The 22,978-nt window shown below is 36.6% G+C and overlaps 1 protein-coding gene across 1 annotated transcript in view; it reads left to right on the forward strand.

The window, feature by feature from the left end:
• LOC308196099 (uncharacterized protein) overlaps positions 1-11,321 on the forward strand; it is a 66,607-nt gene extending 55,286 nt beyond the window's left edge. Inside the window, exon 4 of the mRNA XM_080594633.1 lies at positions 10,017-11,321. Within this exon, the coding sequence (XP_080450759.1) occupies positions 10,017-10,047 (31 nt within the window). The 3' untranslated portion in view covers positions 10,048-11,321. The remainder of the gene's footprint in view (positions 1-10,016) is intronic.
• The last annotated feature ends 11,657 nt before the right edge of the window (positions 11,322-22,978 follow it).

The raw sequence follows: 22,978 nt of genomic DNA on the forward strand, positions 1-22,978 counted from the left end.
TTATTATTTGGACTGTAACAGAGACAGACTAACATGCCGCTAGATTTCCTCACCAGGGATGCATGACCGGCGTGAGAATGGGATAGCATGCTGGGTTTGGGAGCTTTCAGGACAATATGTTTCCATCATTCTTGAATCTCAGTTTCAGGCTCTGTAAATTTTTATGTTTGGGCCATATAAGAGCTAAAATAGACTACTATGCTATTTACTTTCTTTAATATTTAACTTTGTTGCGGTCTCAGTGAAACTAAACAGTCATCACATATCCCAAATATTTACAGAACTGATGAGCCCAGACCTCCTCCCACTGACTTCTCTTGAGAAGTTTCAAATGATGCAAAGTATCAAGTCTGAGCAGGAAACAGAAAAATTACTATCTGATGCAAGCAGATGATTGCCATGGGATGTTTATTTCTTAAACTAGCTTTAAGATGAAAAGGCTGTTGACATTGTTTGAAAGTTCATCAAGCAAAGAGTTTGGAAAAAAAAAAAAAAAGAAGCAGTATTAAACCTTATTTCTTTTGGCTGGAAGGGTGTTATGGTACAATAAATAACAATAATTATTTTGTTCTGTTTTGTCAGAATGTGCTTTGCAAATACATTACTTTGAGTTATGTTTGAACAACAAAGGCAATGTTGTCAGCATCAACCAAGGCTTTATGAAATGGAATTAATACTAGACAAAATCATTTCCTAATGGGTTCTGATGCAGCAAAATTTTGTTTATGCCAGAATATGAGTTGTCTTCAGTTCCAATTACTTAGAACATGCTTCCCTGCAGTTCTTACGATGTTCCTTGTTAGGAAACACATTTCTCTGGGGGAAAAAATATAGATCTGCCTCTTGGTGATTCCTGTTAGCAATTTATCTGATGTAGAGAAGAACAGATAAGGAATGGTGGTGAAAAATCATCTCTCTTATTTTTTGTACTGAGTTGAAATTAAGCCATGAGCTGTGATTTGGCACAAGACTTGTTTGAACAGCGAAGTCTATTTTTAGCCCATGTTTCAGTCTATATTTCAGGACTAGATTTTAATTGTACCCTGGACTTATCTTTCAGTGAGTCAGTTTCCATGTGGTAAAAACGGACAATAGGACTGGATGAAGTACTCCAAAATTAAATGACATGACAGCTTTAAATACAATCTATATCTCTAGTATAATAAAAAAATCTCAATTTTATTTTAAGATGTAAGCCCTAAAAATGTTTGTTAAAAAAATAATGTGAAATACTTGCTATCTTCATACAGTGCTTGTATAAAAGCATTGTCTGTTTAATATGCATACATGAGCATGCAAGAATCTTTACTTCTGAGCTACCTAACTATTGTAGTGACAGAAGCCATTCAAGGCCCAGATAAAGATCTTAAAACATTAGGGTTTTTACTGTCCTTCTAAATGGAAAAAATGTGTAGATAAACTTCTTTTGATGTACTTTATTGTATTTTAAGAGAAATCAGTTTGGAGGAAGGGCTAGGAAAGTAGAATAGAAAGTAGATTTACTTGTCTGAGCCTGTGGATAATGGGGGTTTTTGCTTGCTTTCTCCACTGTCTCAGAAGTGCTGCAGTTCCACGATTCTTGGAAAATAAAAGGTGATAGAAAATGTATATAAATATCATCTAGCTAACTAAAACACGGACCATTTTTTAGGGCAAAGATAGAAAGCTGATTTATCACTGTGCTTTTTTTTACTTTGAGTCAACTTTTCTACTGGTGAGTAGCTTTCATGAGTACAAAGCAGATGCTTTGTGAGCTGTGTCCTTGGGAACTAATAAAGCTTCTTGAGGTTGTGTTGAGATGTAAATTGTTACCTTTTTTTTTTCTTTTTCTTTTTTTTTTTTTTCTGAGCAGAAATGAAATTTAACTTAAGATTTCTGTGAGCTTTTATATCAAGTCTGCTGGGCTCGTTTACACAGGTAATGTGCACTGAGTTAGATCCTGGCCTTTTGTTAATCCATGTGGAATGTACAAACTGATAAAGATGTTGAGTTTACACAGGAAATCCTACTTCTGCAGTGTAATAAACTAAGAAGGTTGGTGCTTAACATGTTGTTCTGGTTGCCGCTCTGAGGAAACTCTCATGGTTCTTTTCCAAAAGCCCAAACATGTATGTCGTTGTCTGGTAGCCATGTGAAAACCCTAAAATATAGTTAGGCAATTTTCTATTCTGAGGTGGGTAGCAGTGCACAGGGTATGAAAAGTCCCATGTCTTTTGCAAGAAATGTTCTGGGATGCCCTGGTAACACTGTGAACATAACTGCCTTACCTGACTGCACGATATGCCTGTAAGAAATAAAATGAAGATAATGGGAACTCTTGTGGTTTCTAGAACTGGGGAAAGAAATCATCAGCATGTCTATTTGTCACAGATCTAGGCCTTCTGAATTCTTTATATGTACATTAATTTACATCTGAAATGAGAAACTGGGAAGCTCGATGCTCCCTGACTAGGGAGCTGATACTTCTACACTCTGACTATCCTGAAACATCACTTTCTTTCTAGTTGTCCTCATTTTGAACCTTCCCTTGGACATTTTTGACCTTACAGCTTGAACAGTTTGGCCTGCCCCTGGTATCCCAAGTCTTGATGATGGAACGTGACAACGGTTTTTTCCCTAAATATTCCTGTCATGCTTAAGGAAAGTTCTTGACAGTAGCTTATTTCTTAAGTAATCCCATCACAGGGAATTTCTTGGCAGTCAGTCCTTAAAAAAATACAGAAACTTAGTTTAAAATATTAAACCAAACAAATAACATGATCACATTAAAAAATAAAACAAGAAAGCATTAAGAAGGGGGAAAAGACAGAGCTGATTGGATTTTTTCCATTGTAAACTAAAGTACAGCTGCTTGGGGAGGAGGCATGATGCTGGGTTCTTCTTGCAGTAAATAGAAAGCCAGTGCTGCCAAAAGCTGTTTTCCCATCTGCCACTCAGTTTGTTCCTGAAGCCCCTCTCAGAAGGCTGATGTTCGCTGACCCTACTCAGCCATGAAACTGACCCTGCAACACATATTGCATCAACAAAACAATCCTAGGAGAAGAAACTGGGAGAGAGTTTCACTGTGAGCAGTTCACGAAGTATTTGAAAATCTCAAAAAGCAAAACAAAACAAACAAAACAAAACCACAATGAACACATTGTCAGTGTTAATGTTTGCCATGGAGAGGGAGGAATGGTTGTCCTTTTCACCAACTTGGTAGTCCTCCTTAAAGCACCACGTGGCCTTTTTTGGTCTTTTTCTCTGCATAGCTCTTCTCTAGAAACAGGTTTAGAAAGTTTTGAAATCAGTCAGATTTTGGTTTTGTAAAACCGGATCTTGGTTTTGTTTTCAAAAGGTCAAGGTTCAAGATTATGAAGTAAAGGTACTGATTAATTTCCATTTTTTGTAAGGGACAAAATGGACTGAGTTTTGCATTTATTGAAGAGAATAAGGGAGAAAATTGCTCCTTATCACACCTTATAATCTTAGAAAAGTCTAAGACCTCTTTTTTTTTTCTACAAGCGCACACTCTTATTCTATAATATAATTCATGTTTTAACTAGCCTGATTCTATATGAGTTAGAAGATGAAATTTCTGTTGCAATACTCAGTTGTCATACTGATTTCGGTATTTCCCATGCGGATTAAAACCACTTAATGAATATTCTGTACATGGAAGTTAGACTGATCACTTTTAACATTAATATGCTACAGTGAGGCAAGGGAATATTCGATCAGTGTTATGAATAATACTTCCATGAGCTGTTTTGTTGCACATGAGCTTAAGTTTTCTTAAAATGTAGGGTCCTCATTTTTGGGGATGCTAATACAGAGAGCTATTATTTTTAAAATATCTGATAAGCAAATATTGCAGACTCATTAAAAAAAAAGCCATGTAGTTCCTTAGTAAAACTACTACAGAACTTTGTAAATATGTAACATTGTAAATAGTACAAAACCTTATAATTTGGCATGTAGATCATTATTGATAGATTTTAAGCAGGGTGTAGTAGGTATGAGTCTCATGGAGTTATTTACATACACTTACACTTGGTTGCCATTATCGTGTTTCACATACCTATTTGCAACAAAATATTTAACTGTTCTCTAGCATGCACAAGGAAACCTGTCCTGTACTCATGCAAAGGTCTTCTCTCAGTCTGCATGGGGTTTTCAGTTTTGCAGGGTGTAACAGGTGGACTTTTCAGAGCTTTAAAGGAGTGACACATCCTCACAGTCAGCTCCAAATGTTTCAGCACTCTGCAAGTAAATAGCTAGCAGCATGTCATCTTTAAAGTGAATAGCTGATGGGATTCTTTAGCTCTGGTAAGACCAAAGGCTGTTGCCAATACCTCAAATGGTGGAGCTTTGCGGACTGGCCCCCAAGAGTGTACCCGTGCGGATCCTGAACCATCCAGTGGGTGAGCTGGCTGAGCTTCCCACCACATTTCCTCGCAGTGCTGCAACAGGCACAGCCGCTGGCAGAGCAGTGCAAAGAGATCATTGCAGTGTGCTGACGGTCAGGGCTTGCTAGCCACTTTTGGAAATGTTTCCTTAACCTCACTGCTACCCAGAAGCACTACTTTTAGTTGGTTTTGAGTCTTTGCAAGTGCGCGGATGAGCTCTAAAACTGAAAGGTAGAAACTATCCCGTGACCATTGCTCCATCAGATAAGCACTAGACCACGCATGACGCTTAGTATTACAAATACAGAGGGAGGCAATAAGCCCCTTTCCAAGTGTTTGAAATAAGCTGTGCAGAGTGAGAAAAGTAAAGTGCATGTCTTTCCTTTGGCCTTTCTTGCTTCCTGTTTGCTCACATCAATGCCATGATACAAATCAGAGCATGTTAACTATTGCTATATCTTCGGGTACATCATGGCCTCTGTAGATAAATACTAATAACCTTTTCTTGCTGAGAAAGTGGGTAAAATAGCATACAAAGGGAATACTGGTAAAATGAAGAACAGTTAGTTATAATGAATAATTAGAATACAGTATGATAACATGCTTAAATGTGTCACATACAGACAAGAGATTTAGTTGGTTGGATATTAATAGCTGGCATAAGATTGTAACACACTAAGTGTCTAAGAGATTTCATGTTCAAAAGATAGAGCGTGTATCTGGGAGCCAGGATTTCTGAGTTAGAGATTTACTAGTAGCTCACCACAGGATTCTTAGCACATCAGCTAATATCTTTCAGCTTTAGTTTAATCCTGTGCTAATGATGAAAATCATGTATTTAACTGTTCCGAGAGTCACACAGAGCTCTGAAATAGACTGAAGGTGCAACATTAAATGAAAAAAAAAAAAAAGCATCAAGTCTGTATGGATAAGTCTGTATGGATATTAGACTGGCTGCTACAGAACTTACTGGATGCTTTAAAGTGGTACAGCGTTATGGAGTGTGCTGTGTGTAGTAAAATTGAAATGAAGTGTAGCTGAAAAAATGAGATACCCTTCATAGCTAAGTGCTTTTAACACTTGTCATAATGGATATGTCATGAAAGAAAATGTTTATGGTACGTTGCAAAAAATATGGTGTTTGCTAAACCAGCAGTAAAGTCAATCCAAAATAAATCTCCATTCATGATACGGAAACAAAGCAACATGAATATATGTTGCAGAAAAGTAAGAACTCAAGAAGGCTGGGCAGCTTGATTTGTGACATAAATAAATGTAGAGGATATTGGTAAGATTACTTTATAGGAGCGTTAGCACAAATTAATAATATGCAGTACCAAATTGGATTGTTTGCTGCACAACAGAAGAACACCAGTCTAATAGAGAAGATAAAGTATGTTAGAAAAAGCAGAATAGTTGCAAAGTATTAAATAAATATATTGATGTTATTAATAATAATGTAGTGCAGGATCTAGTGCATGTTCTTATTAAACATCCTCATTAATAATCTGAAACAAAGGGGTAACATTGTTATTAATGAATTTTGCTGTTGCTGATGACTTTGTATGCGTGTGAGCACTCTCCAAGGATATTAAGGCACCTGAATGGATTAGGAATAGGAAAAGAGATTTAACTCAGAGTCAGTCTGGGAAAATGCACTTGGTACATTTATGCTATCTGCACTACACAGTTAACTGAAGATTAGGAATTTCTGAGACATACATAAATACAAACATGCATGAAAAGCATCCCACAGTGTGGCTTCAGTTGCAGGGCAAAGCATGAGAAGCACGAATCTTAAACAGTAGTTTGTGATGGAAGAACCCATTGAAAATGCTTTTAGAACACAATACAGATAGATTTGTGGTGTATTTTGGGCTGAGCAAAGATAGGCAGCATGTAACATAGCAGGAATGTATCTATCTCCAACTGGGTGGTGCCATCACAGCTTTACCTTCTATATGTATATGTCATTTGAGTCATGCTCAAGTAAATGGTTTGGGAAAAAGGACATTATTCTTGAATATTAAGTGATAACCTGAATACAAAGTTATAAGTAGATCGTTCTAGGCAATCTTCAAAAGCACAGAAACAAGCCAGAAAGCAAAAAGTTCACAAAGCGAGGAAAGCCTTATTTATGACAAAAGTCTGAAAATTACAGGTAAATTTCTGTAGTGCTACTAGAGGAAAAAGGGCAAGTCTCTGTTCCATTCACAGATGTGCCAAAAATTATGGCTAGCTTGGGTGTTCTGTATGGGTGTATTGCCTAAGCCCATGACAACAGGGACTTCTTTATACAATCTCTTGTGATTAAACAGGGAAGTTATATCACCTAGTATCTCAAAAAAACCCAAAGCTGATAAAGTTTGCAAGCAACAATCCTTAAAGTGGTAAAGATAGATCAGTAGATTAAGATGGACTTGCACAACTTCACCAACTTCTGTAAATATTATCAATATTTATATCCATCAATTCCAAGTATCTATCAATACCTTAACATATTAATGCTTAATTATGTTAAAAAACAAACAAACAAAAACTTTGAAACAAGCCTCACATATGTTTGTATTTTCATCTTTCATACAATTGAAATAAATAATTGTATCTTAAAATGTTGTAAGACAAACATCAAAGCAGTTTAAATGATCTGTCGAGAGTTCAATAGGGAATAATCAAGTATTTCACAGTAAATATTCAACTGATATTTTCCTTTGGTTTAGATCTGTGCAGTTATTACGGTACAATGCATGCTATGCAGAATACTGATTCACATGTTGCACAGAAAAGTCAGAATCAAACCCCTCAGGAAATAAAAGAATTTCTTCAAAAATAATCTGGTTTATTTAAAGAGAAAGGATATGCCTTCATACCTTGTAATTTTATGAATATGTCAGCCCTATCAGGTTCAGAAGTTAGTTAAGTCTTCAAGTAAATAGATCATAAAGGTGAGCATTCAAAACCCACCATTTCTTACAAATCCTGACTATTTGGTGCTGAACTGCTGATGAAATAGTTTAACTGCTATTATTGCTATAGCACCAAGAGAGAGGAAGGTACCCACTGGATTTTATTCTTCATTCTGTTATCAGAAATAATTAACTGTAAGACATTTTTTCACAGTAAATAATTTATTTGCTGAATTAAGTGCCCTACTCACGAATCACCACTTAGACAAAATGTGTTATGTTCTCTACAAACTTGTTAAATCTACAGTTGCCAGTCACGCGGACTTTGATGCAGATCATGGTTGTTTATGTAATAGGAAGGTAGTTTTTTTTGTTTTGTTTTGTTTTGTTTCAATTTAGTGCTGGATGGGTGAAATTTTTTTCTCAGGCAGGGTGAGCATTTCTGGTATTTAAATTCTTTATGGTACATGGACATTGCTTGCAAGTGAATAAACATTGAAATGCCAAGTTTAATATTCAAATACAAAAGCCATGTATACCAACATTTCAAAAAGAAATAATTAAAAAGTAAACTGAGTTTGTGAAGTGTTCTTTAACATTTTTGCAGTCTGCTCAGTTATAAATAAATGAATATGCTTTGCTCAGCAGACCAGAGACACATTTGTGGAAAAGACAGTAGCAGCTTGAATCTGGAAGTTCAAAAGAAAGTAAAAGTATAAAGGTCCCAAATGTCATATTTAGTGTCCCACTGCACATAAAAACAAAATACTGGTGTTCATGTTAACAGTGACTACTGTAATTTTTCAGGTAAAAGAGTATATGTCTCTAAGGGATTATACACTCAACTAATTAAGGATCACAATCAGGAATAGATTCTGAAATAATTTCTGCTCTTCCCCTCAAGATAATTTCAGAACTGTCAGTAGTACAAATGAATAACAGTAGTAATGCTATCTGCCACTAATTATAGCACTTACCCATACTGTGATAGTAAAGATTGCCTTCTGCAATGGTAATAGCTAACATTTGAGTGATGCCTTTCATCTCCCCAAATCCCCAAAATGCTCTGCAAATTAGAAACCTGATCATTCTGGTTATAAGTAAATCCTTGGTGAAGGAGGACCAAAACAAAAGGACAGTGGCTTTTTTATCATCTGTTTGTCTGACCATCCTTGGCATCTGTGTCTAGAAGCCCACATTTGTTGCTGGAGGTTAAATTGCTCAATGAAACAGAAAAAAAGCATTGTGAAATTTGGAATAAAACCAAGTGTGCAAACCACACTTCTAAAACCCTGCATATTTATTTATTGACAAAGAATGCCCAAAACCTTTCTTTTCCCTTTCTCCATCTTTGCTTTTCTTTTATAACTGTGATTTTCATTTACCTAATTAGACATGTAAATATGCAAAACTCCTTGTTGCAGAGACGTGGTTCACTATGCATATTTATCACACTTTCCAGCATTAATTGTACCCTTACCAATCAGGAGGAACTCCTATCAATTTATCTGAGACATTTAGAACTGAGAATTTGGTAAACAGAAGTTCTTCACTAGTCACAGAAGTGCAGTAACTCTGACAGCCAGCACAGAGGTTAGGAAATCATATTAAAGAGCTGTTTTTCTAGTTCAAAGTGACTGATGAGAAAAGGGTTGTTCTGTCAGCCCGAATGTGGTTACTTACAGTGACATTTGGGCAGGGGGCCACGGTTCAGCCAATTGCTCTGATGAAAAGGCTGAGGGGCCTTTCCTGGTCCCAAGGAAGGAGAACATTTATTTTCAATCTCGGCTGTGACTCAGTGGTAGGAATGTGAGTGCCTGTTGGATTGCAGCCCTTCTGCACAACTGGTCTTCTTCACAAGCAAGGTTATTCACCTTGCCAGATGAAGGAAAGCACATCCTGACGTAGCATTTCTTAATATGGAAGAGATAAGCCTTCACTTTTGATTTATCTTTTCTGATGTTAGGCAGTGCTTTCTTCATCACCCAGTGAGACACAATATGGAAGAAGTAAACATTCTCATTCATTGCAGGTATGTTAACATGCAAGTAGGAGCTCTGAAATTCTCACAGATCTTGAAAGAAAACCCAAAATTTGAGCGTTTCCAAATTTAGACACTGATCAGAGCGCTGGCCCAGCTAGCACAGCACTGAGGTACATTTTTGAGACCAGTTTACCTTGACAGAATATAAGCAGCTGCTTAAATTGAAACACATATTTAAATTAAGCACCTGCTTAAGTGATTTGCTGAAACTGAGTTTCTGCTGCTCTCCCTGGGAGAACCTTTCTGCCCTTCTCAGCAGTGAGCATCAATAAGGAGGCCTGATTACATTATAAAATGTCTAACAAATACTGTTTAATGCTGACTTTTTAGGTCATCACTGCTGGGAATAGCAAATACATTTTACTTTGCCAGGTGAGATTAATTTCTAAATAAATGAGGCTGCAAAATACCCTACACAGCACCTGTGGGCTGCTCTACATCTATGACTGGAGAAAAATGAGGATAATGATACTTTTTAAAAGCTCACAGTCTGAAATGTGTTGCAGTATCTTTAGTTTATTTCTTCTCATAAAAAAAGGAAAAATCCCACCTAGAAAGATTATAGGTAAAATCATGTGCAATGATTTCTTCTTGTAGCTCTGCTTTAAAAAAAAAAAAAAAGAGGTTTTTTTTTTGTTTGTTTGTTTTGGGTTGTTTGTTTGCTTTTTCTTCTTGTAGTTTTACAATGTGCCATTATGGATATAACTGAATTATACAAATAGAGGAAGACTGACCAGCCCACCTGAGAACAAGCTGCCAGTTTCCACTGTTCAGAGCTCTGTAAAGAGAAAAAGAAAACCAGAGAAAAGCTTCTGAGATGTATTTCAAATGGAGAGAAACCAAGTAGGCTTGATTAGCAAAGTCTGATTGCTGTCAGTACAACTAAAGCTAACTTACTCTGTTCAGACTGAATGATGCATAATGTGTGTCTGCTTTGCTAATCAGTGAATGTTATTGAGTGATAATTATACAACAAAAACTGTGTTATATATTTTGCTCTGGAGTTTTTAAGCATTGGTTACCACCTACTAATATGAGTATTTTAGAAGAGCTTGCTCTGAAATGAAAGGGGCGTTGTGGAAGAGGTTGGTAGTAGCCATGCATTTGTGGTTTTGGACATTTAGATGGGATTCAGAACCTCTTTCTTTCTTTCTTTTCACTGCCTATGCAACTACTTTCCATTAAGAGGAAGTTACTATCTTTCCCTGTATTATTGGTGTTGTTATGAGAATAAATAAATAAACACAAAGTTGCTGTCACAAAAACATGGAAAAGGGCACTTGATGGATGTAGAGAGAATAGAGGGAAGACTGCCTGTCTTTCTGTGGGCTCAATATACACTATAACAGAAAGTATCTACTTAGGACAGATTAATCTCTTTCCATTTCTAAACCATCCCTAGATGAATCTTTGCTACTGGTGAAAACAACAGCTGTGTGACATAGGTAAATATTGTTGGCCCATTCTATATATTGGGTACAGACAGCCTTACCAAAGGTCAGTGTTAGAATTAGGATACAATCAGGGTTTCTGTGCTAAAATGCATTTAGCTTTGTCAACATTAAGACTTTCTAGTTCATTGAAAATTAGTATGGTTAGAACTTCCCTAAAAACTACAATGACATCTACAAATATAAACAAGTTACAATCCTTGTAGTCTGAAAAATTCAAGTATGATCCAAACACGTCCAAGTTGGGCAGGAACAAGAAGACAGAGAAAAGTAGATAAAAATGTTTATTTTCAAAGTGAGATTTGGAAATATATAATTTAGTGATAACTCATCTGAAAAATTAGCTTTGGAATAGTACAAATCTCCTATTTAACCCATTTCTTAGTCTTGTACCAGAACATCCAATCTAAATTCAATTATATGGAATAAAAATAAACTACAATCCCAAGAAATGTAGTTCTCCAGTTTCAAAAATACCAGAGAGCATAACCAGTGCAAACAGTAGAAGGGAGACTGGAAGCCATTATATATATCATGGCAACTGGCATTTCAATTTTTACAGTATACTGCTAACCAGCTTCTATACTAATACACTATATTTGTCCAATGCCATTTACACAAAAAATAGAATTTGGAAAGAATTTTGTGAGCAGGGCACATAAGAGTCTGAAATCATAATCAAGATTGTGAAGGTAAATGTCTGCATTTTCAAGTGTATGATTAGAGCCCCCCCTTTTTTTTTTTTTTTGGATAGGAGTAGAAATTATTTTCACTTTTCTGCTTCTTGCTACATTTAGCATAATTTCAAAATGTGATCAAAATATGTAAGTAAAAAAAAAAAGAGAGAGAGAAATAAGGAGAAACTTGACTGTTTGTTTCAATCCTTCATTAAAACACTGCATGTGGAGAAAAATGGCCTTCTGATCATCTCGTTGTTAGCACTTTCTGACTCTACACTCATCTATACTCATATTTATAGCTTTGCAAGAATTTTTATGGACCTCATTAATGGCTTTTCAAACACAACAGTACATGACTTTGCCTTCTGGAGAATGTGGCAAGATAACTCATTTGCAATAGGAGAAATATGGGGGCTTCTGCAGCCAAAGATATCAGCAGCCATGTTCATCTGTGCCATCGGTTTCTCCTGCTGAGAGCATTCCTAGCTGCCCTGGAGCTGTGAATAGCTGCAAGTCTGCACAGCCCCCAGTGCAGAACTTTTCATCATTTCCAACAGTTTTGCTGAAATCTTCTAGAATATGCATTTCAGATTATGTACGTAATGTAGTTACCATAAAGGCATTTTAATGTATCACATGTTTTCCAGTCAGGTATTACATCTCTGACATTTTGATTTCTCCACTGCCTTACATTCTGAAAGATCAAAGCTCCATCCTGTTTTTCTTTTTTCTTTTTTATTTTCTTTTTTTATTTTTATTTTTTTTAAGTCTGCCTATGTTCATCAGAATAGGCTGGTGAAAGGCAGTGTGATGAACTGGCTGTTTATGGAGCCTGTCTTATATTTCAGAATCCTACATTCAGGACCGCTTTTGGTTGTTTTATTAAAAAAAATGAAATCTCAAGGCCACAGACTGCAAAGGAAAAACTTCCTTTGTAAGCCAATTATAACCTGCTGTAGCAATGTCTTTCTGTGTGGGCACATGGCCAGAAGTGAGAGCTTAGAGAAACATAAATGCCTTAGCAGGGTGTTAACTTTGAAGCCTAGCAGATGATTATTAAATCGCCCAATCGCGGTACTGTTACTTGCCCTGCCAAAATCATCCTCGCTCCGTGTACTGTTTTCTGTCCTTTATCTGGTACTTAGCTTGTAAGGTGTCTTGGGCAAGGACTGTTACACATCTGTCCTACATGCAGCAACTCTTGATCCTAGCAAATATTGCAACAAAAGCATGAATAAAAGTGTGAACACTGCAATGATAGAGAAAAAGGAAGACAGTGGGTTGAGGGTAGTAATTTTTTTCTTTTAATTGTTGTGAGGTTTCTAGTCATCTCCCTCTATAACCTGAAACAGAGTAGTTCCTGTCTTACTACAGGCTACAGTTGAAACCAAGATAATTAACACACATTGGAGCCTACTGCTATAAGGCTAGAGGTAAATGAGCTAAAGTGTAAACAAATATAAATTTTGAAGCTTTTGTTTGCAGGTTTTGTTTGTAGGTAGGATCCTTTATAAGATCACTGTATTAGGACCGCTTGTGTAGTTTATCAGCAGTAGCTCATCACAGTGCCTGAAGAGTGAAGAGATGAAATTCCTAAAGCTTGTGGGACTCATTTTTTGTTTCTGAATGCTACTCTACTCAGCAGTGACAGGCAATTACCTCTGTGTTAGAACTGAAAAACAAAAGTAAGAGGATGAGGTTAAAATGCAAAAGGATCATATGTTTAACTAAAGGGATAATTTAATCCGCATAACTTGAGTGATAACAGTAAACATCAGACTACACCATCTTATTTCTTTTTATATATTATAAATAGCCATTATGGGAAAATGGACTCCATAAGACCATTTGTTTATGTGTTTCTGTTTCGCCTCTTCTCACTTTTGTTTAAGAAAATACAAGCCTAGCACCTTGCACATCTCCAAAATTAACTTCTACCTCAGAGTTGAGATCTTGGTCTATATAGAAAAGCTACCAGCAGTAGAGGAAAACAAACAAACAAACAAAAACAACAACAACAAAACGCCACTTATCTATCCAGTGTTTATGCAGAGGTATTTAGAATTTAATGGGTTGTATTTTTTGTATGATACAATTTATTTCTTACACAGAATATATTATAAATCACTGTGGTGAGGACTGCAACTCTTAATTTGTCATGGAAATTAATAAACACTAGTTAAAGCAGAGCAGAGATTGTTCAGATAAGCAACCCATATGTTAGACCACTTTCCATCGCCATTATTATATATACCATCTATTTCCTGCCTGCCTGCCTTTCTCTCTCCCCTCCCCACCTCATCCACTTTTGCTGAGGGAAGAGGTGAGTGGTTTAAGGTATTCATGGTGTACAAGAATGAGCAAATGGCACTTCAGCTATCAGAGCACTCCATATTTATAGCTCTTGCCTCACAGTTCTGTGTCCTTCAATACCAAAAGTTCTTTTCTCAAAGAGTTCAGGATAAAATCCAAGTCTAGACTCTGTTGCATCTCTTCTGCCCAATAAATGTATATATTTATCATATGAGGATATAATTCTTAACACTTGGATTTACTTCCTTATGGAAGTAAGCATCAGAACTTCACTATTACTGGAGGAAATGACAGGAAATTGAGATTTCAGGCTACTTTCTGAGTCACAAAATCTCAATTCAAATATTCATGAGTCTATGAGGCAGATAAATTGTTCTGCTATTTATAAAATCTGTCTCTGATCATTCCTTTATGTATGCATGCAACAAACATTTATTGTCACATCATGACCCAGGCAAAATTATTCATTTCTACTTGAACCAGCTATTTCAAACTATTGTGAACATTGCATTTACCAAAGGAAATGCAACATTTTATTTTTTATATTAGTAAAAAAAAAAAAAAGTGTTATGATGTGATTTTTACAGTGATAAGTTTTCCTATGATTGCTTGGATTTTCTTCATGGAATGAAAGACAAGTGTTTTGAGAAGAATGAAAGTCCTTGACTCATCTTTGCAAGCCCTGGGAGGCATGAATGCTGTTTGCCTTTTTCCAATTGTTTGTTCTTTCTTTGCTTTTTCTTTCTGCAGTGTTTTGACTGGGGCTTCTGTACTTTTGCCCAACCTCAGGCCCTCTTCGTTGTCAACGTGACATGAAATTGCAGTTGTAATGCTTTCAGATAAGAGCATGAATCAGTGTCTGAATCTGTCATGTTGAACTCTGAGGAATCCAACATGAATACTGTGATTCATATTACAACACATGCCAAACAAAAATGAGATGCCTGTCGTGATGCTACATTAACATCTTGTGACATTGCACTGCTCTACAGTAAAGCAAGCCAGCTGTGTCCCTATCCCGTAATCTTAAGACCACTGTGTTCTAACTTATTCCTGTAGCACTGCAAAAAGGCTATCTTCCTTTATGGCTTTCAAAAATAATTCTATCCTTCCCACAAGAAGATTATTTTGAGAAAAAAGAAGGTAGTCTTTTTTTTTTCTTTCTTTCTTTTTTTCCCTTCACACAGCCAATTCAGCTGAAGTTCACCCCTAAAGAGAAATATAATTTTATCTCTATCTTCATCGGTCTTCCCTTTCCCTCTTTTTAGAACAGAGCTTTATATATATGTAAAAAATTCAGTCTCATATTTTACTAGAATATGCTGCCTTTCATTTGTTAATAAAGGTCAAGGCCTCTGGATTGCATACTAAAGCCTCAGAAAATAATCCTGACAATGCAGTGTGCCTCAGTCTGACCAATCTGACCTGTGCAATGGCATGTACTTCATTTCCAAGAATTGTTAACTATGATGCCCTAAACATAGCCATTTGAGTGTCATCACTGTTTATTTTTATATTTTTTTCAACCCTACTTCTCTTTTGTGTTTGAGTTTACAAACAAGACCCTAAGTATCAGATTTTCTTCTACATTCCTCTATGAATTTTCCTCTAGAAAATCCTTTGTAAGAGAAGTAGAGGTTAAAATACCATGGGAGATAATATCTGGGAGATATTATTAGCACAAATCATGTAAAGTTAGAAAACTGATGAAAGACTGAAATATAGTTAAAAAGAAAGCATTCTTCAATTTCTTTGGTGATAAATATTTTAAGAGTCAGTTCAAATTGGAGGAGATTTTGGTGGATCATTGCTTTCTGTGAATCAGCTTCCCTCTACAAGTAGAACATTACTTGCACCAAAAATTCTTGCTTCTTGGGTGAGTAAATCACTTCTTTCACTCTGCACTAATCAAAAAGAAATCAAAATAAAGGCAATGCACCCTTGGGGAGGTGATCTGCTATTAAAGTCTTGAAAGAAATTTCAATCATAAAAGCAAGAAGCAGCTTTAGTTTGCTCCGTTACTATAATAAAATCATTTTTTGGTTAACATAATTAAAGGCCCACACCAGTCATTAAAAACACATCTCTCAATCTAAACAGTTCTGCACACATAAGATCTGACTGGGAAGACCAACTAGCAGCTTGAAATTGATGACTTCATTGCCTCTGGTGGTGAATTTACCATACTTTTAATAACATCCAGGCAGGACTGCATGTAAAGAAGTGAAAAGCTGTATCTCATCACTTCCTGCTTTCGAGATTGCCAGGAAGACCACTGCTGGAATATGAGAGAAGTATTTCCATGTCCCCAGCCCTAAGTGACATCTGATACTGCATGATGTTTTACTACAACATCTGCTGACTTTATATCATGCTTGAAAAGGTTTGCACTCCTGGATTCAGGGATGCATCTGATAGCAAGGTGCCACCTGTGAGTCGCACACATTTTAACAAAACTGTGTTTGTAATACAATTGACTGGACTTCTTGTACGAATGGACAGAATTAGAATGTTTGTGGCATGTCTGCCTTTTTCATGGCAGAAACTCATAAAAGGCATCCCTTTTGCTTCCAGTTACCTTGGAACAGACTTACCTGCTGAAAAACACTATATAGCTCCATTTATGAAGCTTTAACCTTTCCATCTTCTGCTTCTCATTCATTTTAGCTGATGAAGTCTCATCTTGCATTAAATGTTTCAAGTTAAATCTGTTGAGGACTTGGTTGAACCAAGTATCAGGCTTAAGAACATCCACTACATAAGGCTGGAGCACTAATAGCTATGTTAGTGCCCAAGGAAAGGGGATGACTAGTGTCTTCCTCCAACAGGAGAGGTTTTCAGGGTTGCACTTCTGACTGTTCTTTGTCCCACAGAAAATTTGGAGCACAGGCATAAGGAACTGCTCATGGATTCACGATTCTGGCAGTGACAAGTGGCCTGTTCTTGGCCACCATTTTTCCCCAGAGACTTGTCTGAGCACTTGAAAGTGTGTAACACATGATCAATACAGCTGAGAATGATGAAAAAGGCAATCAGGAGCCAGCTGTCACCATCAGAATAATTTGTCTAGCCTAAAGCCTGCTGCCAGAAGGCATCCCAAGAAAAATGACATTCAAGAGCAGGTGGAGAGCCAGGTAAGTAGACCTAGTTGACCTCCTATAACCTCATATAACTCATATAACCTATGAGTTATACGCTGAGCATGCCCAACGTTGGAGTAGGTGCTCATTTTCTGGCCTGCACAGAAGTTATTGCTGAAGCACATTTCTAAGTGTTCCCTGCAGCTCATGTTTGTCTTTAACAGCTAAGAAATAAAATACAAAAAAGATCTCTCTCTCCCATGAGAAATTTTCTTATTTCCACATTTGTTTTAATTCAAATATCAAGCTAAAATGTTAAAATATCAGAATTTCTTGTGAAACAAAAGTTTTTGTACATATTTTGAACTGATAATGTTGAAATGTGCTCTAAAACATTAAGTCATCACTAATTAGCCACTCCCTAACACTAACATAAAGCTAGGCTAGCCATAGATCAGTCCCACTGGAAAAGTAACTGCTTTATGTTAAGCAACTGTGTAAGTGCTTTGCAACTTAGAGCCCATAGATTGATTTTAGTAGCAATTCATCAGTATAAGAAGTGTTAAAGTCATTATCACAACAACTAATCATCCATTCTCTGCAATAGTTAATGACTGCTGCTCATACAATTGCCTTAAATAACGAAATGTACACACAAGCAGACACACATACATACAGCCAATGGGTTAATCTTTCAGGCTGGGAAAGTGCTTAAATTCCCTGGCTGCAAAATGTCAGTTTTTAGTAAGGTATGCAAATCTGTCTTTAAGTGAATGAGCCAGTTGCAGGATATCAGAACCCAAATGGGAAATGCTATTTAGTAGCTAGAATAAAATGGTCTGTGTGGTGAGGAATAGATTAGGCCGCCTCACAGTGACTGAGCAGAGATAATAGGAAATGATATGAACGTGGAAATAGTAATTTGCAATGGGCCTCGTAACACTTGTAGCATCTGTCTGAACCGTCAGAACATGGTAGAATGGTTCTACCTTTCCTTGTTTAATAAAAGATGTGCTCCAGGCATTTGCCTGACTGAGCCTTGTGCATCCCTGAGTTTGCTGACTCTTCAGCTTTACTGTTCGGTTGAGGTCAGGCTATTTAAACAGCACATTAAACAGTGTCAGATTCCTCGTGAACAGAGAACACCCATCTTTAGCCAAGTTTCTTAAAACAGCCATTCCTGAATCTCAGTTTTGTGACATTCTCTGCACTGTCTTATCTGACTCTCAGAAACGAAATTCTTTGAAATCATTGACTTTTAAAATAAATATTCACCAAAATATTTGAAGGCATGATTCAGAAGGTTGGAAGATGGAGATGAAAGATCATTGCCAAAAATAGCACTGAATGAAAGAGGCTTATCTGTCTTTGTCAAGGCTATAATATTAGCAATCTCAACAGCCTCCCTGGGGGTACCCTGCGAATCTGTTTGGGACTGAGAAGTTAGGTGAAGCTGCAAATTATTCACAGTGTTGCTAAACGCATAACAAAGTGAGCCACTCTGACAGCCAAGCTTCTGTCTCCAGACATTTTTTCTCAACAGATGATGGCCTGAGCAGCCAGCTGGACTTAATCTGGATCCAGATTTTCAAAATTTAGGAGTAGCGAATATGAAGATTAGTTATGGCATGTTACTAAAATAGTTTTATTGATGAGGGGATGCTCCAGATGTGTCAGGGACTGATTCCACCTTGTCTTTTGTTCAAAGGAAAAAAATTGTTGGAGAAATTGAATGCGTGGGAAATATGATAATGACTCCATCATTACCAAGGTGGTGCCACAATCTCTCTCTCTTTTCCATGAGAGAGTGCTCTCTGCCAGCTGTCGCAGCCTGCATAGTTCTCTGACCTGCCTGTGGAGAAGGGCAGTAGAGCTGTGATGCTTAATTGTTGGTGGTTCTTTCCTGAATTTTGGACTTTGTTTTTTAGTAACAGTGCTTACAAGCTCTTGAGCTATAGCTTGACTTTGAGTTACCTTCAGAAACCAACAGGGGAATAAGGTACAAATACTTTTCCTGATACTGCTTCACCCTGGGTTTTGGGGCATTAGACACCAGAAAGTTTCTCTTAGAAATAACTTTTCCACTCACCATAGTCGTAAGACTGCTTCTTTTATCTGTAATAACCTGGATTCCATATTGTCTAATTCGGTGGTACTTCACACCAATGCAAAGGGAGAGTATAACGCTACCAGATCGGTACGGTGGTATTTGTCATATACATTTACACTCCCACTGAAGGGCAATAAATGATAACATATTGAGGGCCTTAGTGCAAATTCCTTTCTAATCTTACACTTTCTTAGGAGCAAGCTATATTTAAAGCTGCATTAAATCTTGATTTTATGTGGCCTTTTCCTTCTATCATTATTTTCCATCTGCTTTTAGTTAATCTTTGCACAGTTCTTTGGAAGAGCAAGCACCAAGTCTTGTTTTTTCTTTCCTTCTAGTGAGGGGAAAAAAGCTGACAGTCCTATACATAAAGATAAATGAAAGACTTATAATAGTAATAAATAATTTGAACAACGACTGTTGCTACTTTATCATTCAGTTATCTCTTTTTTATTCACTAATATGGAATTGTAGGGAGCCATGTACCTTCATTTTCTTTAAGCAGCAGAGGATCTAACTGCTAAGTATATTTGCATGCAGATAGAAAGAGAAAGAGATATGTAATGACATAGAATATGCCCTAAGTGACTTGCCCAGCCTGACTGGCTTTCCGATAGTCTAGATATTAGTGAACAATGCTGTCAGACAGCAAACCCATTATAATTCAGATAGTGCAGCAATCGCATTGGCTCCAGTACACTTGCTAACTCATTGTGTCTGTTTTACAGGTGAGCAAACTGAGATATCAGCCTGAGATTAGTAGAGAAAAATGTTTAGCATCTATGAGTGTTGAGTGCTTCTGATCATTTGTCTTGAATTTTACTTTTTGTTGGACTAACAAGAATGAAAGAGTGCTTTTGAAAATTGGATATTAATGATTTTTCAAAGCTAATGGGCATAGTGCTTGCCCTAAGATTTTCAGCACTAACTCTCTCCCTAAATAGGCAGACTACGTCTGAGATGTATTATGGTGGAGAGCCTTAAAAAAATCCACATTGTGTCCTAGTAGTGTCACCAAGCTTTCTCCTATAGAAGTAAACATTTGTTACTGAACTTGAACAATGTCAGAGGAATTTTCATTGTGATTAATGGTGTGACAGTGAATAACAAAAGAAGCATTGACAGTTTGCTGCCTGTTATCAGGGACTGCTGTTTTCTTTGTACAGAATAGCAATTTGTCAGGGGACATCCTGGGCAGCACTTTATAGAAAAGCTCAGGAAAACATGTTCATATCACAACCAAGTTGCAGGAATGATGGGCTTCTCTAGTAAGCTAGACTATAGGACTTGGCTGGGCAGCATGCAGAGAAAGGTTTCTTACAACTCTCCAGTGAAGCAATGTCACATGATGCATCAAAATCAGGTTTGGGAGTCAGTCATACCATATTCACGATCAATACTGATTTTGAAAGACCCAATCAGCAAATCTAAAACCAAGGTGGAGGATCATGAGCTGCCATGCCTCTGCAGCTAACACTTCTTTCCCAAGGACAGGCTCTGCAGTCTATATTTGTATCAATAGCTAGTCAACTGGATACAGAGAAAGAGGAAGGGGCATTTTATACTTCAGTTTGAAGAAGGTTAAACATGGCTTTTTTCCCCCTTTCTAGTATCTAGTATCCACGTCCTGATAAAATAATATACTGTTTACTTAAAATCTTGTAATATGCTTTGTTTTTATTTTTATTTTTATTTATTTTTATTTTTATTTTTATTTATTTTTATTTTTATTTTTATTTTTATTTTTATTTTTATTTTTATTTTTATTTTTATTTTTATTTTTATTTTTATTTTTATTTTTATTTTTATTTTTATTTTTATTTTTATTTATTTTTATTTTTATTTATTTATTTATTTTTTAAATTCTGTTGCTGTCTTTATTTTCATCTGGCATGAGAAAAGGATCATTTCTAGTTCCATGGCTGAAATCAAGTCATTCCTCTCTTGGAGGTGTCATCATGCACTACAGCATTTGTAGAGCGTTTGTCATCCTAATACATTTCCCCAGAGTACCCAAAGCATAGCAAAATGTAGCTCAGCTGAACAACATAGGCTGTTTTAGGAAGTGTACAGTAGAGACAGCATTACTCAGCATTACCCAGGAAACTTCATGGACCTGTCGTGAGAAAAGCTGTAAACCACAAAGGCCTCAAATGACTTTGTTACTCCAGCTAATCCTGGGAAATACAGGTGAGAGAGCTCACTGGTTTCCTCCATTGTCTGCAAGTCAATTGTACTGCAGAAAGAGTGTGAAGTATGAGAGATTCATTTCTTCCCTTACTCCAATTTATTTAATTAGGTATAATATATTCTCCTGCTAAGGTTTCTTCAGTTTCTGTGGCCAGCACTTACAGAAGGCACAACCAAGACCACAGGGAATGGAAGTTGTTACCTGGTTCAAAACCATGTAAACAAATTTAGCGAGTTCATTTTTGTCTTGTCAGTACAGCTACATGAAGTTACAGGAAAATCTTGTCCCAGCCAATGGAGATTAAATATTGGAACTATAATCCTTTTTCCACACTGATACAGGGATATATTGTCAATAATTCATTTTCACTGGCAGATATTGAGTCCTCACAGAAGTTTGTTATTGCTTGATAGAGTTCAGATTTAACTTGATACTAAGAAGTTTTGATTGCATGTTTTGCAGAAATTAGCTTTCCAGTGTCTCGAGACTTTAAAATAAATCTTTTTAGGAATATATTTGTTTCCCAGATTCTACACTGCTTCCTCTCTCATTGCAGCAAAGAGAATCTCTGTGGCATATACAGTACTTAGTTCTTCCATAGGGAGCTTCGTGGAATAGCTGGGAAAATTTCTAAGAAATACAAGGTCTTGACAGCTATTTCATGCATAGAAGTACATAGGTCACTGGCTTTTTCAGTCTCATTTAATAATGCTATGTCCTTTACACATTTGAAACAGTCTGCTTTGTTAACTATTACAAGACTTAAGGCACCAACTGGGTCTCTCTTAAGAGTGCTGTACTTGTCAGTTTTTTATGGAAAGCTTTCCTTTTCAGCAAGTTGGAAAAGTCTACTCTCTCTCTCTCAAAAGTACTATTAGTTAGCCTTAGTTGGCAGTGTGTCTACAGAGGAGAGAGCAGACGCAGCTCAGAAGCAAGCACACCTTCTGCAAATAATTCCAACCTTTATTCCTTCATATGACATGAAGAAAAGATTTTTTTGTTTGTTTGTTTGTATAGGCAAGTTACGTAAACACTCAGAGTAGCTTGATAAGTTGGTCATAGACATTCCACTGTAATTTTTAGTTTGTTTTTGTTTATACTTTCTGTACATTAAAGCCCACACAGGATATCTGTCCTTTCTGCTCAGGTGTTTTCTGCCAGAAATCAGTTGTACAGAGCTATGTGATGGAAACTCTTTTTGGAGAATAGTAGGGGCAGTATACCAAGGCACACGCAGTGCTCCATCTTCCATACCTGTGGCTTGGAAATTTTTAGTTTTTACCATCAGACTGAGAAAATGTGCATCCGCTGAGACCTCTTGCCATACCTTAGGGACCCTGCAGTAGGGAGGTTTCTAAGGAGGTCTGAATTGTCTGTAAAACCTACTAAGGGAAGACAGTAACAAATGCAGAATTATGGTTTCCTTACTTGGTTTCCTTGGCTTCCTTACCTGGCCATGATTTAATCCTTGTGGAAATTTTATGGGAGTGGTTTGGTCTTTTTTTTTCTTTTTTTTTTTTTTTTTCCTTAGCAGTGCAAGAATCAAGCAGTACCATTTTTATTTCTGTGAGATAAATTACTATATTGTGAATATCAAGAGCATCCTCACTGACCCAGAGCTCTGTCAGTACAGACTGCCAGAGTGTAGTTATATTAAATAGGTATTCCAATATTTATTACAAGTTTAACCACTACATTTTTACACTTTTTAATTTTTAACCATTTTTATTTTTACAGACTTTTACATTTACTTTGTGATACTGCAACAGTCCATTAAAAAAACAAACAAACTGTCTTTTTACTGCAGAGGCAGAC

The sequence above is a fragment of the Anser brachyrhynchus genome, assembly GCF_964034855.1.
Source record: "Anser brachyrhynchus genome assembly, chromosome: 5".
Taxonomy (NCBI): domain Eukaryota; kingdom Metazoa; phylum Chordata; class Aves; order Anseriformes; family Anatidae; genus Anser; species Anser brachyrhynchus.